General features: G+C 49.2%; 1 protein-coding gene across 1 annotated transcript in view; it reads left to right on the top strand.

The window, feature by feature from the left end:
- Window positions 1-16,282, top strand: part of CEMIP2 (cell migration inducing hyaluronidase 2) — a 473,131-nt gene that overhangs the window by 106,585 nt on the left and 350,264 nt on the right. Inside the window, exon 2 of the mRNA XM_069625802.1 lies at window positions 15,622-15,963. Coding sequence (XP_069481903.1) covers window positions 15,636-15,963 — 328 coding nt within the window. The 5' untranslated portion in view covers window positions 15,622-15,635. The remainder of the gene's footprint in view (window positions 1-15,621; window positions 15,964-16,282) is intronic.

The raw sequence follows: 16,282 nt of genomic DNA, 5'->3' as shown, positions 1-16,282 counted from the left end.
GGGACTCTTGGCTCTGACCAGGACAAATGCCAATATCCATCATGCAATAATCAAAAGTGACGGACCCAGCACTTCGGTTGTGAATATAAGACCTCATGCTGTCGTTTCTGTTTGTATGGTCCATTCATAGCAAAAATCTCACAAATAACATTATCTTGTCTTTTGGGTGATTGTGAATGGTTTTCGAAATACTTGTGCCTACCCTTTTCTGTAAACCTTAAAATATGCTTTTCTCTGAATGCAATGACTCATGTTTCTTTTGCAGCGCAGTTACTTCTCTTTTCTGTAAATCTTCTTGCAAGAAATTGCACCTTACTTCCTCCGTATTTAGCCCTTTCTTTTTTTTTCTGACAGTTGTGATGATCCCCAGCCTAAAGTCTCCTCCCAGGCGGCCAGGATAAGGCGGGCGCTACCTGATCCTGGAGGTGGCATTAGCTGGGTGGATCACCTGGGAAGAGAAGGGCCCCAAGGGGATATGATGTCTCAGTTTAGGAGAGATGCAGTATTTATCTTTTTCAGAGGGGGAGATTTACACGATGCCAAAATATTTAATGGCTTGTTGTTGGAGTGAGGCTTGCCCATCCCAAAACTACCCACATTGTTGGTAGTGAAAACTGTTGTGATCAACAGGGGAATAATATATATCAGAGCATTACTACCATGGTTCTTGATAACTATTTCTGTCCCTGAAGTCTGAACCAATTATTAATCCCTCTAAAATCCTTCCCTAAAGGTATATTCAATAAAGAGTGCCTCAAAGAAAGTTGAAGGCTGTATTCATGATATTAAAAAGTAACCAAAACATTGGGGACTTCAAGTCCCACAATACCTTAAGTTCTAGGATGAGGAAGAGGGGCTGAACAAGTATGTAGTCTAGTGGTTCGAATGACCACACCTGAGCAGGACTATTTAATATTAATGGCCCCCTCAGGTGCAGGCCATTAGAACAAGTAGGTGGAACAGTAGCAGGATTTGCCAGCCACAGTCGCAGAAGCAGACAAACGAAGACGCTGCTGTCTTTAAAGCGGATTTCAGTCCTGAGAGGGTGTTTGAAGTTGAAAACCTGAGGTGCAAAGTGGAAGCAGCATTTTGACAGGCCGTCCCGTGGGAGAGAGAAGCTTACTTTATATCGTGCCTAGTCCCGGTGACTGGCGAGCACCGTAGTGCAGGAGGAGCAAGACATGCTCCTTTCCCAAGCGCTGCATGCCACGGGAACACGACTGAAGCTGCCAGACATTCAGGAATCAAGAGAAGTGGCAGCAGCAGTTCCAGTGGATGCATGTAGAGAGACCCAGAATGCTCCGTAGTCGAACGCTGACTGCTAACAATTATTTGGAATGCTGAACTAATGCAAGAAAGTCTTATAGGCATTATGATCACTTTGAAGGAAGGCCAGAAAGCAAAGGCTATAACCATTAATGTCAAGACAAAGAGGGGGCAATACCAAAGAAACGCTGTAACCACCAAAGAGGGGACAAGTCTTCAGAAAGCATAGCCGCTATTGGCAAAGTAACAAGAGAAAAATATTGCACAAAGATTGTAACCATTATTCCCAGAGTTGGAAAGAAGCAATAGTTAGGCAATACATCAACAAGCATTGCCTAAACCAAGTAAAGGCAAGTGTAATAAAGAGACTTTGTCAGCAGTTGTTTGATGTGGAATTAAGAAATCAAGAGTGGTAGGAGAGAACGCCTCTTTGTAAGAGATCTCAAGGAGGAGAGGAACATAACCTGCATTAAATATGGCAAATAAATCAGTGGAAAAACAACAGCAACAATGTGTATCACAGAAGAGGTTGTGAATCTCAAAGTTGAAAGTCAAAGACCTTTCTAAAATTGTGAAGCAAGCCTCGCCACAGACTACTTGTAGTAGTGTTAGGAGTGTTTATCCTGGCAGGCGAGTATAGCAGAAAAGGGATTGTTAGTGGTAGTCCTGGCAGGTTAGTGGACCAGGAAGAAGACCTTGAAGCAACGCATTGTGGTTGAAGGTTCTGAAGGAAAGACTGTGGCAAGACCACTATTGTGTTTGATGAACTGTGGAAAAAACCATCCCGATAGAAACATTGTTGTGAATCAAGAAGAATTGTGGAAGTGCTTGTTTACCAAGAAGGACAAGTGAAATTTGAGATACTGACTATCAATTTGAAGATGAGACTTTTTGTTTCGTGGAAACTTTATGAAATGCCAAGTGAAAGACATTTTGAGTAAGAGGAAATGTGTGAGCAGAACTTGGCTAAAGAAAGGAACTTCTGGTTTTGAGCTTTGATTGGAAATCCTGTTTTGAGCATGATATGGCATTTATAACACGCCTATACACAAGTGTTTCGAGGCGTGACGAGGCAGGGGAGGGGAACAAAGGGAGGACCGACCATGATCTTACTAGGCCAGGTGTCATTCAGATTGCGCACGTGTGAAGGGAAGAGGTCAGGTAAAGTGCTGAACATGGGAAAGATAACAATAAGTAAATAAAAGGCCACACGTGGCGAGTGCAAGGGTAAGTGCGGGCGTCAGATGTCAAGGGCTGGTAGGGACTGTAGGGATACAGAAACGGTCCCCAAGTGCAGAGGTGTGGCGCTGGCGCGAGAAGAAGGCTCTGGGCCCGAGATCAGAGGGTGTCCAGGTAGCCAGTGCAGTTCAGGTTAGCAGGCAGGAGGTCAGCAGAGGAGAGGAGGAGCGAAAGCGGAAGCAAAGAGAAAGGTTTTGAGGTGCTTCCTGAACCGGAGATGGTTCTCTTCCAAGTTTGAGGGAGGCATGGAGGCTGTTCTAGAGGGAGGCACCAGCTGAAGAAAGAGATCTACCACCAACCCGTTGCTTGGCTAAGCAACTGACCCTGAGGGAATTGTAGGCGGATGAGCGAAAAGCTCGAGAAGGAAGATGTTTAGGAAGAGAGAGTTGAAGGTATTGAGACCCCAGGCCCCAGAGGGCATTGTGAACGTAGCAGAGGGTTTTGAATTTAATCCTCACAGCCACTGGGAGCCAGTGCAGAGATTTCAGTCCTGGAGAGATACGATCCCTGGGTTTGAGGCCATGGACAAGTCTTGCAGTCCTGTTTTGGATGAGTTGCAAAGGCTGGAGAGTAGAAGCAGGCAGATTTAGAAAGAGGTTGTTACAATAGTCAAGCCTAGAGAGGACCAGGGCTCTGGAGACAGTGAGCTTCTGGGGGAAGGTGAGGAAAGGAAGAATACCTCTGAGGAGGTGCAGCTGGTAGTGTGACTTCTTAGAGACGTCAGATGTGAGGAGAGAAGGAGAATGGAGTCGAAGATGACCCCTAGGTTTTTTTGCTTTGAAGGTGGGAGCAGGAAGAGGGCCAAGAGAGGTCGGCCAGAGAGCTACAGGGAAGGAGGGAGCGGGTGTACCGATGAGGAGAATCTTAGTCTTACTGGCATTAAGGCAGAGGTCATTGGCGGCACACCACTCCTGGGTAGCAGACAGACAGTCAGAGATGAGGGAAGGGGGGGAGGAGGCCGAGGGTAGCCTGAAAATGAGCAGAGTGTCGTCCGCATAGCACTGAAAGTTGGGGCCGAGAGCGGCAATGCGGTGGGCATGAAGTGCCAGGTATTGGTTGAAAAGCCAGGGAGAGAGGTTAGACCCCTGGGGGACACCACAGGTAGAGAAAAAGATAGTGGAGAGGAAGGACCCAAGTTGGACCTGGGAGGGTCAGTCAGAGAGGAAGGAAGTCAGCCACACCAGAGCCTGACAAGTGATACCCAGGTTATCACAGAGACGGTTGAGCAGGATGGCATGGTTGACGGTGTCAAAGGCAGAAGAGAGATCAAGCAAGATGAGGACGCAAGGGGTGTTGGAGTCAAGGTTGGAGAGCAGATCTTCACGGATGTTTAGGAGAGCAGTTTCCGTGCTTCTGGCAGCTCTGAAGCCAGACTGATGGCCATAAAGACAACCAACAGATTCAGTGTGGAGATTAAGCTGGGGATGGCCAGTTTCTCCAGGGGCTTGCCCAGGAAGGGAGTGATGGAGATGGGGGCGATAGTTAGCCGGGCAGGCGGGGTCAGCAGAGGATTTCTTAAGTAGAGGGTGCACAAGGGAGTGCTTCAGGGGGAATGTGGTCCTTGATGGTTTTGGAGGAACCAGGGTGAACCCGTTTCGACGAGACTTTTATAGATTGGACTTGTCTAGAAACCTCGTCAGCGGAGAACAAGGGAAAGGCAGAAAAGGGGAGGAGGGGTGGCTGCAGAAGGGCCAGAGGAAGAGCAGGGAATAGGGGGGGGATAGGAGCAGAGTGAGGACAAGATGTCCTCAGTTTTAGAGATGAAGTGAGAAGCCAGTGCCGTGAAGAGGGCCTGGATAGGAACAGGAGAGGTAGAGACTGCATCAGGATTGGCCAGTTCCTTGCAGAGAGTTCAGCCGAGCTGTTAGATGCTGCAGAGACCAGGCTTGGATATGCGCTCTCATCTTGGTGAGGACAGAGATCCGGTATTGCCTTTGGAGCAGGCGGCAGGCCAGTTTGTCAGAGGATGTACAACAAGGGCGCCATTTCCAGTCGGCCACCCTGCGCTTGTGTTTAAGGGTGACTAGGTCGGAGTCATACCAGGAGTTGCACTTGGCTTTGGGCTTCAGGCGGATTCTCATGACGGGGGCAAGGATATCACGACTATCAGATATAGCAGAGTGGAGCATGGAAAGGGCTGTGTCAAGGTGTGAGTCAGCGAAAGGTGGAGGGGGGAGGGTGAGAATGTGGCGGCAAAAGCCTCCGATGACACGCGCTTCACAGGTCGGATGACCGAGAAGGTGGGTGCCAGTGATGGCGGTGGCTTGGCCTGAGGGGTAGGGAGGGTGAGGTGGGAAAAGAAGAGACAGTGATCACTCCAGGAGAGAGGAAGAGAGATGGGAAGGTCCAAGGAGATCAGAACATCCAAGGAGATTAGAACATCCAGAGTGTGCCCTGCAGAGTGAATTGGGCCAGCGGGGAGGAGAGAGAGTTGCAGAGGTCGTGAAAGAGTAGAGTGGAAGGACAGGGGGCATCCACATGGGGAAAGGGATCCGGCCGGGTTACAAGGATGCATAGTTACTAGGTTCATGTTGAGTATAATTGTTGTTTTTTGTTAAACCTTGAGGTTAGTGTATGTATAAGTATGAGGGACATATTCCGTTTATTAGTGTCTTCCTTTAGTTTTGTTTTGATAGGCAGGGAAATCTTAAGTCTAGGGATAGTGAGGCGTGTCTGTCATTCTTATGAGTAAAAAAATAAAAATGGCTACTTGTGAAAAACCTTTACGAAGTTATCCGCCTCCCATTTCCGACCCCTCACATAGTGCATCACACTTTGTGATCATGTCTTCCTGTGTTGGTCCATCTCCTTTTCCATTGCATTCATTTGAGTGGACCATAGCAACTTTACAGTTAATATCTTGCAGGAAAAATCTATGTAGAATGTCGTCCTCTGGTTTAAGGCCTGCATCATACAACCAACTGCTCAAGCAAATAGGAAATGAGAATTTCAAAGCCAACATGTCTGGCTTTGTAAGTGTAGAGGATGAGATTTCATGTTTGTGAGGCCACCACACGACAGAAAAAGCCCACCCACTACATTTTCTAAGCCATGCCAATTGGCTTTGACAATGCTGTTTGTTGTAGATTTGCCTTTAAAAGAAACTTACAATGATTTTGCGTCATAATGTTTACTAGATTACCAAACCCCCTGTTACTCTTCAGCCTTTTATGATTTTTCAAATGTATCTGGCTGGACATGCCCCTGAAATCAGCCTGGTCTTTTGTGCATACCCACAAAGCCCGGTTTGGATTAAACACTGCTTCTTTCTGCCTGTAGATTTCCACATGCGATGGATTAGAAAGGGTCAATTTGAGAGCGTTTAATGATTAATGTGGTCAGACTAATTTAGAAATGTGTGAGAAATAGCACTATATATATGACTGGTCTTTCGCCTTTGAAAATACTTGCTCAGTCCAGTACACTGACCTGCTTAAAGACAAGTGATGTAAGTCACATCTCCTACTACAGCTTTTGCTAAATTGTGTGGAAGAAGTTGGCAGTAATTTGCAAAAATGTTTTAAAATATATTGCAGATCTATGTAGTGCATGCTGCATTTAAAAACCTTGCATGCTGCACCAGTCATCTGGTTGAGAAAGCATGTTTTTGCACGAAACACATGCTAGCTAGTTTTCTAATTTAATTGTGTGACCAAAATTGGACACGCTCTTCGAACCCTTTTTGAGTAATTACCTTTTGAGGGAATTGGGTCGTACGACGTAGTCCATATCTATGAAATGTAATCGGCAAAGCTGTGCTGCTTCGGAAAATCTTCGGTGTCTGCGTCCTGCATCGATGACATTGATACACCGCCCTCGAGGACCTCCTCCAACGTCACTGGATGTTATAAGTAGGACGCACGACACCCGTAGCCTCAGTTCCGTTTTTTCCGCGAACGTGTTCGCTTTGGAGATCTTGGCGCGCCTCGACTCTTTGGAGTTTCTGTTCTTTCTCGGTTCTTCGAACCTGTTCGTATTGTGAAGTATATTCTTTGTGAAGATGTCTACCTCGTCTTCCACCCCGCGTCCGGGCTTTAAGAAGTGTGGGGACTGTGGGTCCAAGATGTCGGTTACGGACTCGCACGACGCCTGCCTCTGGTGCCTCGGGGAGGCCCATGACACGGATGACTGTCGACTGCCAGTCGCTCACGTCCAAAGCCTTGCGGGAGCGCAAGAAGAAGTTGTCGGTAGGTAAGGTGTCCAAGCCACGGAAGTCGAGGTCTGCAGGGCTTTCGACGGACGATTCGAGGGGCGACTCTCCGCATCGTCATCGGAAGTCCAGTGGGTCTCGGTCCCGCCACTCCTCTGCCTCTCTGAGGCACTTCCGGAAGTGCCGTCATCGGTCGCCTTCCCCGTCCTCATCCGAGGACTCCGCCCGTCTATTCCACCAAGCATGCGATGCCGGAGGAATGGGCTTCCTTCGGAAAGAAAATGTTAGCGATTCTCGAATCGCAGGGCACTGGTCCATCCGCGCCTCCGAGTGGGGTCGGTCGTGATCGGTCGAGAGACACTGCTCGCACGCCTTCGGGCTCGGGTGGTTGGCACGATTCGCGGGAGAGGTCCTGCTCGGACAAGGGAAATCATTCTCGTCATGCCCGGTCCTCGACGTGCTCGAGACTGTGTGCACCTGTGGTGTCCTCGAGGAAGATGTCGACGCCAGTGGCGCCGAGGTAGTCAATGGACTCTTTCGAGGACCCGCCTCTGAAGAAGTCGTCGACGCCATCGGCGCCCACACACTCGGGGCTCCGGCCTCGAGGCCTGTGTCAACGCCATTGATGCTGTCGGCGCCGCGTTCGGCATCGACGCCGACTTCACTCGACGCCTTTCGAGGCGGTTTCGACGGGGGTACCCCGGGGCTCAGTGGAACCCCCTAGAAAGGCTCTGGCCAAGGTCAAGCATGGCTTTGTTCCACATTCTGTGCCTTCTTACCGCCATCTTGAGTTTATTTCAGAGGTGGATGAGGGCTCTGATGATGGCATGGTTCCTGATACGGTGCCAGACGAGATTCTCTCGGGCCATAGCCAGATTGAGGACCTGTGGCAGTCCCTGCACGATGCCAGTGGGCTGGACACCTCTCCGGAGGTGGAGTTTGGTAGGCCTGAGCCTGGCACTCATGCCGACTCCTCGTACCGGCGCCTTATGTCTAGGGTCACCGAGTACTTGGGATGGTCTGCTCCCCCAGGGGATTTTCTTCAGGATGACCTTACGGATATCCTCGACCAAGGTCCACCAACTGACCCGGTACTACCGTTCCATATGGCTCTACAAAGGAGGGTGGCAGCGGCTTGGACTGCTCCGGAGAGTCTCTAGGCAGTGGGCAAGTCTTTGCCGCGAAAATACCGGCCAGCCAGTAGTGACCCCTGCTACTTGACCAAGCGCCCCACTCCGGAGGGTTTAGAGATGCAGGCGGCTACGGCCGCGGCAAAGCAGGCGTTGTATCCTACCATCCCTCCTGATAGGGACGACAAGCGTTTTGACAGCTGGGCGAAGAAAGTGTTTTCTTCAGGGGGTATGGCGCTTCAGGCAGCCAACTCCGTATGTGCCTTGTCACGTTTCATGCACACTCTGTGGAACTGTGTTTCCTTAGCGGCTGAGCATATTCCCGAAGGGGACGAACGGGATGGTTTCCTTGCCATGGTTCAGGATGGCAAGGATGCCATGTGTGAGGCCGTTCAGTCGGGTTTGGACATGGCAGATTGCGTCAGCCGGTCCATCGCGGCGAGCACCGTGATACACAGGTTTGCGTGGTTGCGGAAGTCGGGGTTTGCTCCTGATGTGCAGGCCCGGCTCCTCAACATGCCCTTTGACGGGGAACATATTTTTGGCAGCAAGGCTGACGAGACCCTTGAGAGGTTGCAGACCTCCAAAGCTGCAGCGAAGTCGTTGGGCGCTGCAGTTCACCAACCTCCGCCTTTTCGTCTTAGGGGACAGCAATGGAGGGGAGGTTCCTTTCGTTATTACTCCTCATTTGGTAAAGTGAGAGGAGCTGCCAGTCAAAGGGGCCACTGTAGGAGTGCCAGAGGTGGAAAACAAGGTACTCGAGGTGCCAAGGCCGCTCGGGCTGTTGCCTCTTTGCCCTCAGGCAATGCCGCTTCAGCTCAGTCATGAGGCCATGTCCCATGGTTCGCCGGTTGGGGGAAGGCTGGCGCAGCATCTTGCAGAGTGGCACGCCATTACTTCAGATGTGTGGGTTCTGGAGATCATAACCCACGGCTACTGCCTTCCTGTCCGGCAGAGGCCTCAAGACAATCCACCGGGGAATCTCTCTTTGAAGAGTCCGGATCCGCTCCTTGCGCAAGAAATTCAATCCCTGCTGGAGAAAGGTGCCATAGAACTGGTGCCTGTAGCGGAGAGGAACAAGGGATGGTATTCCCCTTATTTTTTTGATTTCCAAGAAAGACTGGGGTTTGAGACCCATCATGGACTTGCGCGGTTTGAACAAACTCCTCAGGAAGGACAAGTTCAAGATGGTTACTCTCTCTCGTCTTCCAGGCCCTTCAAGTTCAGGACTGGTTGGTGTCTCTCGACCTCAAGGACGCTTATTTTCATGTGCCAATACATCCAAAGCACAAGTACCTGAGGTTCGCGGTTGGTGACTCGCACTTTTAGTTTCGGGTCCTGCCGTTCGGATTGACCTCCACACCGAGGGTCTTCACCAAGCTCATGGTAGTGGTGGCAGCGTACCTCAGGAAGGGGGGATTCACGTCTACCCCTACCTGGACGATTGGTTGATCAGGGTGCGCTCTCCCGAGCAAGTCCTGGATCATCTGTCAGTCACCTGCCACTCCCTCCACAAGCTGGGCTTCTCCCTCAACTTAAAGAAGTCCCGTTTGACACCAACTCAGAGACTGCAGTACATCGGAGCTCTGCTCGACACGCCCCTGGGGCAGTGTTTTCCTCCCAGGTGAGGGCTCATCACATTCAGCAGATGGTGCACAAGTTTCAACATGCCCAGAGTCTCCCAGCGTTCGAGTTCTTGAGGTTGCTCGGCTTCATGGCATCCTGCATTCTTCTGGTGCCAGAGGCCAGGTTGCGGATGAGATCTTTGCAATGGGCACTCAAGCTCCAGTGGTCTCAGTCCTCCGGCAGGTTGTCGGACCCTGTTCGGGTGACGTCCTTGGTTGCCCAGGACCTTCTGTGGTGGGCTGTCGAAGACAATCTGATGAAGGGGGCTCCATTTTGGCTACCCTGGCCGTAGGTGACGATCGTGATGGACGCATCCCTCACGGGATGGGGAGCTCATGCCAACAATCAGCGGTCGTTGGTCTCCGTCGGAGTCCAGACTCCAGATCAATCTGTTGGAGCTGAGGGCCGTCAGGCTATCCCTGAAGGCTTTTCTGCCAACTGTGCGAGGGAAGAATGTCCTGATCCTGACGGACAACACGGTGGCCATGCACTACCTCAACAAAAAGGGGGGGGGCAGGGTCACTCCTCTGTGCAGGGAGGTGATGCAGCGCTGGTTCTGGGCAATCCAGCAGGAAGTTTCGATCTCGGCAGTTCATCTGACCGGAGACGAAAACGAGACGGCGGACGCTCTGAGCAGGCAGAGCGCGATCTTTCACGAGTGGGAGTTGGCTCAGGAGATTCTCCTGGAGATCTTCGCCCTTTGGAGGACCCCTCAAGTGGATCTCTTCACCGCCAGTGTCAACCGGAAGTGCGAGAGGTTCTGCTCGCTGGAATTTCCTCCAAAAGGAGCCCTAAGAGACGCGTTCGTGGTGGAGTGGTCATTCCCACTGTTGTACGCGTTCCCTCCAGTCCCCGTCATCCCGCAAGTACTGCGGAGGTTACGATGGTTCGGTTCCCGGATAATCCTCATTGCTCCGGCGTGGGCCCGGAGGACGTGGTACCCGGACCTTCTCGACTTGTCCATCTGCCCTCCACGTCGTCTTCCCTACCGAAACGGTCTGCTCTCACGGGAGGGGGGTCAGGTTCTCCATCCAGAGGTCAGATCCTTCAACCTTCACTCTTGGTTTCCTAAAGGTTGAGGTATAAGGATTGGGACCTCCCTGAAGACCTGATGGAGTTGTTGCTCTCGGTCAGACGGCCCGCAACAAAGTCCCTGTACCGTTGCCGTAAGTTCTGCGACTGGTGCAGGGTTAAGAATGTGGATCCTTTTGCATGTGACATTCCCATCGTTCTGTCTTTTTTTGCTTTCTTTGGCCCACAGGGGCTTGCAAGTGGGTACTGTTAAAGGTTATCTGGCGGCGCTGTCCATATTTAAGCGCCTGTCTGAAGAGTGTTCGTATTTTAAAATTCCTTTAATTTCTCACTTTCTGAAAGGGCTCACTAATGTGTTCCCTCTGTCACCTTTCCAGGTGCCCGGTTGGGATTTGAACCTTGTTCTCAAGTTTCTGATGGGTGCTCCGTTTGAGCCTTTGCATTCATGGCCTTTGAGACTGTTAACTCTTAGAACTGTATTTTTGGTTGTGGTCCCTTCCGCTCGCTGAGTGAGTGAGTTACAGGCACTTTCAGTTAAGCCCCCCTTCACTGTGTTTCATAAGGACAGGGTTGTCCTTAGAGTTCGTCCTTCCTTTCTTCCGAAGGTGGTGTCAGAATTTCATTTAGGCCAGAAGGTTGTTCTTCCGGCGTTTTATCCTCCTCCAAGTCCTGGTAAGGAAGAGGAGAGGCTCCATAGGCTTGATCCTAGGAGAGTGTTAAGCTTTTATATTTCACGCATGTCCCGAGTCAGAGTGGACGATCAACTCTTCATTGGTTACGCTGGAAAGCGTTTGGGGAAAGCTGTGACGAAACAGACTTTGTCTCGCTGAATTGTTTTGGCCATCACGGATGTTACCGCTTGGCGGGTAAGGACCCACCGGTCGGCTTGCGGGCCCCTTCTACTAGGGGTATGGCTGTCTCTACTGCCCTACAGAGGGGTGTTCCTATTCGTAACATCTGTGATACAGCCACCTGGGCTTTGGTACATACTTTTATACGTCACTACTCCCTCGATTCCATCCGTGGGCAGGATCTGGACTTTGGCAAGGCGGTCCTTTACTCTGCAATTTGATTGGGCATTCTAAATTTCTGTTTTCTAAATTGTTTTCCCACCTCCTTGCATTGGTACTGCTTTGGGAGTCTGTCATAGATATGGAATGCGTCGGAGGACCCAATCCCCTCGAAGAACAAGTTACTCTCTTACCTGGTAATGTTCTTTCAATGGGATGGTCCGACGACGTATTCCATATCGCTCCCTCCCTGCCTTCCCGGCTACAGAATTTCTTATGCGATTGCAGCTTACGTTTCCGCAAGGCTTTGTGTGTCAGACTGGCAGAAGACTGGTGCAACAAGTTCTGGGAAAAAAACTATTAACTGAGGCTACGGGCGTCGTGCGTCCTACTTATAACATCCAGTGACGTCGGCCGTCGGATCGGAGGAGGTCCTCGAGGGCGGCGTATCGACGTCATCGAAGCAGGACGCAGACGCCGAAGTTTTTCCGAAGCAGCACAGCTGTGGTGATTACATATCATCGATATGGAATACTTCGTCGGACCTTCCCATCGAAAGAATGTTACCGGGTAAGAGTAACTTGTTTGATTATTGTCAAGACGTCCGTATGTTCCAACTACATGCAGCTCTTGAACCCTTCACTCGGAACCATCATATGGGCAGGAAGAGTCTTCATGTTCGGTTTCAAATGTATCGGGCAGCAGGGAAACAAGGCGTCTCCAAATAGGGCTCCAGATAATAAATCAAGGTAGGAGTACTTTGCTCCCCGTTTTGGGAAGTTGGTAGCAAAATTATCTTTAAGCAATTCAAAATGCAATTTCCAGTGATCTTCATTATTTTTATGCAAGTAAAAATCTGTTCATTAGAAAAAAAATATGCATATGTTTTATATCCTTTTTTTATAGCTAATAACATAAATGAAAATAATTTTTATCAGACAGGTTATTGTATCCCAGGTCCCCTTTGTTATGTAAAGGAATGTGTTGAGTGCAACTATTACTCAAGGGGGTCGTGGTTCTAAGAAAGGGACAAAGGGAAGGATGGTCCAACAACCGGCGAGAAGAAGAAACTAAAAGAAAAAAAGGACAACAAATGCAATGATTAAACAAATAAGATTTTCGGAGGTATTGCTCATGCTGCTGTTCTAAACACATCATATGAGCGCTGGTGGCATAAGATCAAATCAATGAGTGTGTGTCACTCCCCATTTTTTGACGGTATTGGCCTTATTTGTTTGAGTAAAATGGTACAACATTTAAACAAGCCTTGCTCTTAAGAGCAACATTCAGTAGCTCTTGCCCTTCCCTTAAACTGTTACACTAGCCTCTGCAAAATGGCTGACCTGATAACCAAGCTTTCACCACGATGCAACCTTTCTGCAGAAGGGAGCCGCTGATTGACACCGGGGCCCCTCTACAATCCACTGCAAGAACGCCCTAACCAGTTTTGAAAAGAAGGCATCTTGCATTCGAAAGGGCTCATAAAGTGAGACAACGCGCATTACCCCGTAAAGAACCATCTGTGTTTAGGGGCCTTACTATGCATGCTTACAAGGGCATCAAGGAGTCTTTGAGGGATGCTGTCCGGAGTGATCTTGCTCTTTGAAACGTGCCTCTGTCTAATCTGACCTACGCTGGTTGGTGGAGAAGATGGGTGCTGGGGTTTTACTTGATCTGTCAGCGTTCTTTGACACCATTAAGCACCCCATTCGGTTGGACTGTGAAGTATGCTGGGGTCCAGGCTAAAGCACGACTGGTTGAGATAATTTGAGTGATCGCTGGGAGGCAGAGACTTTGGAAATGTTCTCTTCTCCCAGCCATCAGGCGAAATGTCGCAAGCCACAGGGCTCCCACTTTGCCCCACTGCTGTTCAATTCCTTTAAGGGTCCTTTGGCACAATTAATTCATTGTTACAGGTATATATTTTATTTAAGTGATGACGTTTGGGTATTTTTCACGTGGAGTGTAGAGGGGACAGTCCCTACCAAACATCTGCCTGCGTGTCAGACATTTGGCAGTAGATTAATTTAATTTAAATCCTGCTAATTCTGATATCTAGGTGGTGCCATCAAACCCTTGTTTATTTCTGATGGAAGGTCCCTTCTAAATCTTAGAATGCAGCAGTCCCACGGCCATTCCTGAATCCCAGCTGCCCCAGATAAGTCTCTCATACCCGTTACTGTCATTTGCACTGACTATGCTAGATTTTCCTTTTTCTCAGTCCACAGCACATTACGGTGGTGACTGCCCTGACCAACTCGCTGCGTAGTTTTGCAAATTCTGTTTACTTGGGCATTGATCAGAAATCACTTTCAGATTATTCAAAATGCTGCAGTGCGCACGCTGCATGGTCTTTTCGATCTTTGAATTGGCTGTGGACACAACACCATGATTTATCGAGTCTACTATGGAAAAAGCCAGATATTCCCTGAGTCTAAGTTTTACTGTTACAGACCTCTGTAAGCCTTATCCTAGGTAGAAGCATTTCATCTGCAATTTCTACAAATGGCCAGGTTACCATCTAGCGTCACTGCCATGTCACAGGTGGCCTCAAGCACACACCAAATCCTACGTAAGGTTCAAGGGTTTTAATTTTGTTTTTCACCTGGCCTCGTTGCCGTCTCTCCTCGTCACCCCCTCTATCACATCTCCCTCCTACCTTTTAGATGACGCCTAAAGACCTTACATAGCTAGCCTCCCTCGGGGGACAATCTAGGTCCCTATCAAGCAATTCTGCCACTAGGGAGGATTTAAGGGGTGTGTCATACAGATGACCCACAGTGTGTCTCTCTGGTCCTTCTGTGCTCTGGTATTGCTCTCTGTATCTCTACCTCTTTTGATCCTACACTCCTCTCTTGTACTTCACCCACCGTCTTTTCTCTCTCTCTCTCTCTCTCTCCTCTTTTGTCCGTCCTATGTTCTTTTTCTCTATGGTCTTCTCCCACCCTTTGACCTTTGTTCCTACTACTCTTCTCTGTATTACTCTCACCTCTCCACACCAAACGTGCTCCTGCCTACACACCACTACTGCTCCCGCCTCCTCTCCAATACTACCTTTGGATTTCAACTATTCCTCCCTCCATGCTACAACTACTCCTCCCTGTCCACAGAAACGACTCCTCCCTCTCCACTACCTCCTACTCACCTTCTCGGTCACCCTCCATTCACTCCCTCAGTTATGATTCCATTCATTCCCTGCTCTTTTGTTACCACTCTCGTGCCCATAATTTGCACACACATTCACGACACAGCCAGTGTCTCTCCTCTGCAATACCTCACCTTTTTCTCCTCCACAGCGTCCTTCATCCTTCTGGTCCCTTGGTATGCCTCCTCCACTGACATCACACAAATAACCCACACCTTCCTGTTTCCTGATGACCCTTCAACGTTGCATCTGATTGTGTGAAGCAAAAAATTGTTACAACTGATGAGATACCTGGATGGATTATTTTTGAAATTTGCGAATGTTCCTGTCAGGATTGAACTCTGCAGAAAACATTTATCAAACGCTTTGTAAAGATGTGCAGCTTTTCTAATTTGTGTGCAGCATTACAGGAAACTCCTCCTTTCTTTCATGTATTAATCTCCTGAAATGTAAATATTTAATTATGGGGTTTTGGAGTGCTGAGAGAAATCTCTTGCGTTCTCCCTTGCTTTAATTTACAATCCCTGTGAATGCTTCTAGCCACCCTACTCCCTCCCCCCTGCTGCTCTGGGGTGACTTGCAATATCCTTCTAATGTTCGATAAGGGGGTACTTTATGCCTGCTCCATGAATTCCAATTTCGACCCCTCCCATCGTAATGTACTTCAGTCAAGGCACCATCATGACGCAATCCTTCGCCTGCGCGGCTTCTCCTGAAACGGAAGTTGAGGAGTTGCACCATGATGAGACCGACATGAGAACTGTGCCTGTCTTGTCAAGGAAGACTGCATGTGGTGGTTGCTTTTAAGAATGGTGTCCTTTGTGAACGGTCGTGATCTCGTGACCAGCACAGGAGTGGTGGTTGAGTTTGAGTCATGGGTCATTTCTTTCCACTTTTGTTTCAATGGAGAGCCCTTAATGTTCACTAACAACTTTTTTCTCTTTCCACAGTAGTCACATGAGACAAATGATATGGCTTTGCTGTTGCCTTCAATGAAAACAGATTCTTTGGTTCTCTTTGCAGATCTGCCGGGCACAATGCAGTCCAGTGATCGTAGAGCGTGTTCCCCACTCTTCCTCCAGCCTCAAAATGGAAACGGCCATCGGTGTTCCGGGTACGTGCCGGGGAGGATTGTGCCACTGCGCCCGCCACCACCTCCAAAGAGCCAAACCTCTGCCAAATTTACCTCTGGGGCGCAGGAAGCCCACGCATCCGTTCGCCCCCTCTCGCTGGATGGGGCCTGCCAGGCAGACGCCATGAGGAAAAGGCACAGGAACACGTTAATTTGCTGCTGCATTTCTAGCATTTCATTTTTCATCGTGCTCGCCATCAGTTTAGGAATATCTTCCAAATACTCTGCGGATGGTAAGTTTTTGGTGCAAACTAACACACAACGCTGGCATGCTTTTGACACCGGGGAAGTTTGGTGGGTGTTAAAAGATTCCTTATGACGTGCAAGTGCTTGTTCACATGGACAGATATTTTGTGGAAATTCGCAAATTTTAAGGAGCAATGATTGAAATTAATTTCTAAATGGTTGGAACTTATCGATCCCATGTCTTTGGGGTGTAGTGAGTGCCCCTTTGTGTTCAGACATTCAAAAATCGTTACCATGGTCAAAGGGGAGATTGTGCGATTCTGGTGTTTCATGTTGTCTTCATTTTGTTTAGCTTGCCCATCGACT

Source organism: Ambystoma mexicanum, chromosome 6p (assembly GCF_040938575.1).
Source record: "Ambystoma mexicanum isolate Mex_15411 chromosome 6p, UKY_AmexF1_1, whole genome shotgun sequence".
NCBI lineage: Eukaryota > Metazoa > Chordata > Amphibia > Caudata > Ambystomatidae > Ambystoma > Ambystoma mexicanum.
This window is presented reverse-complemented; position numbering and strand designations above follow the sequence as displayed.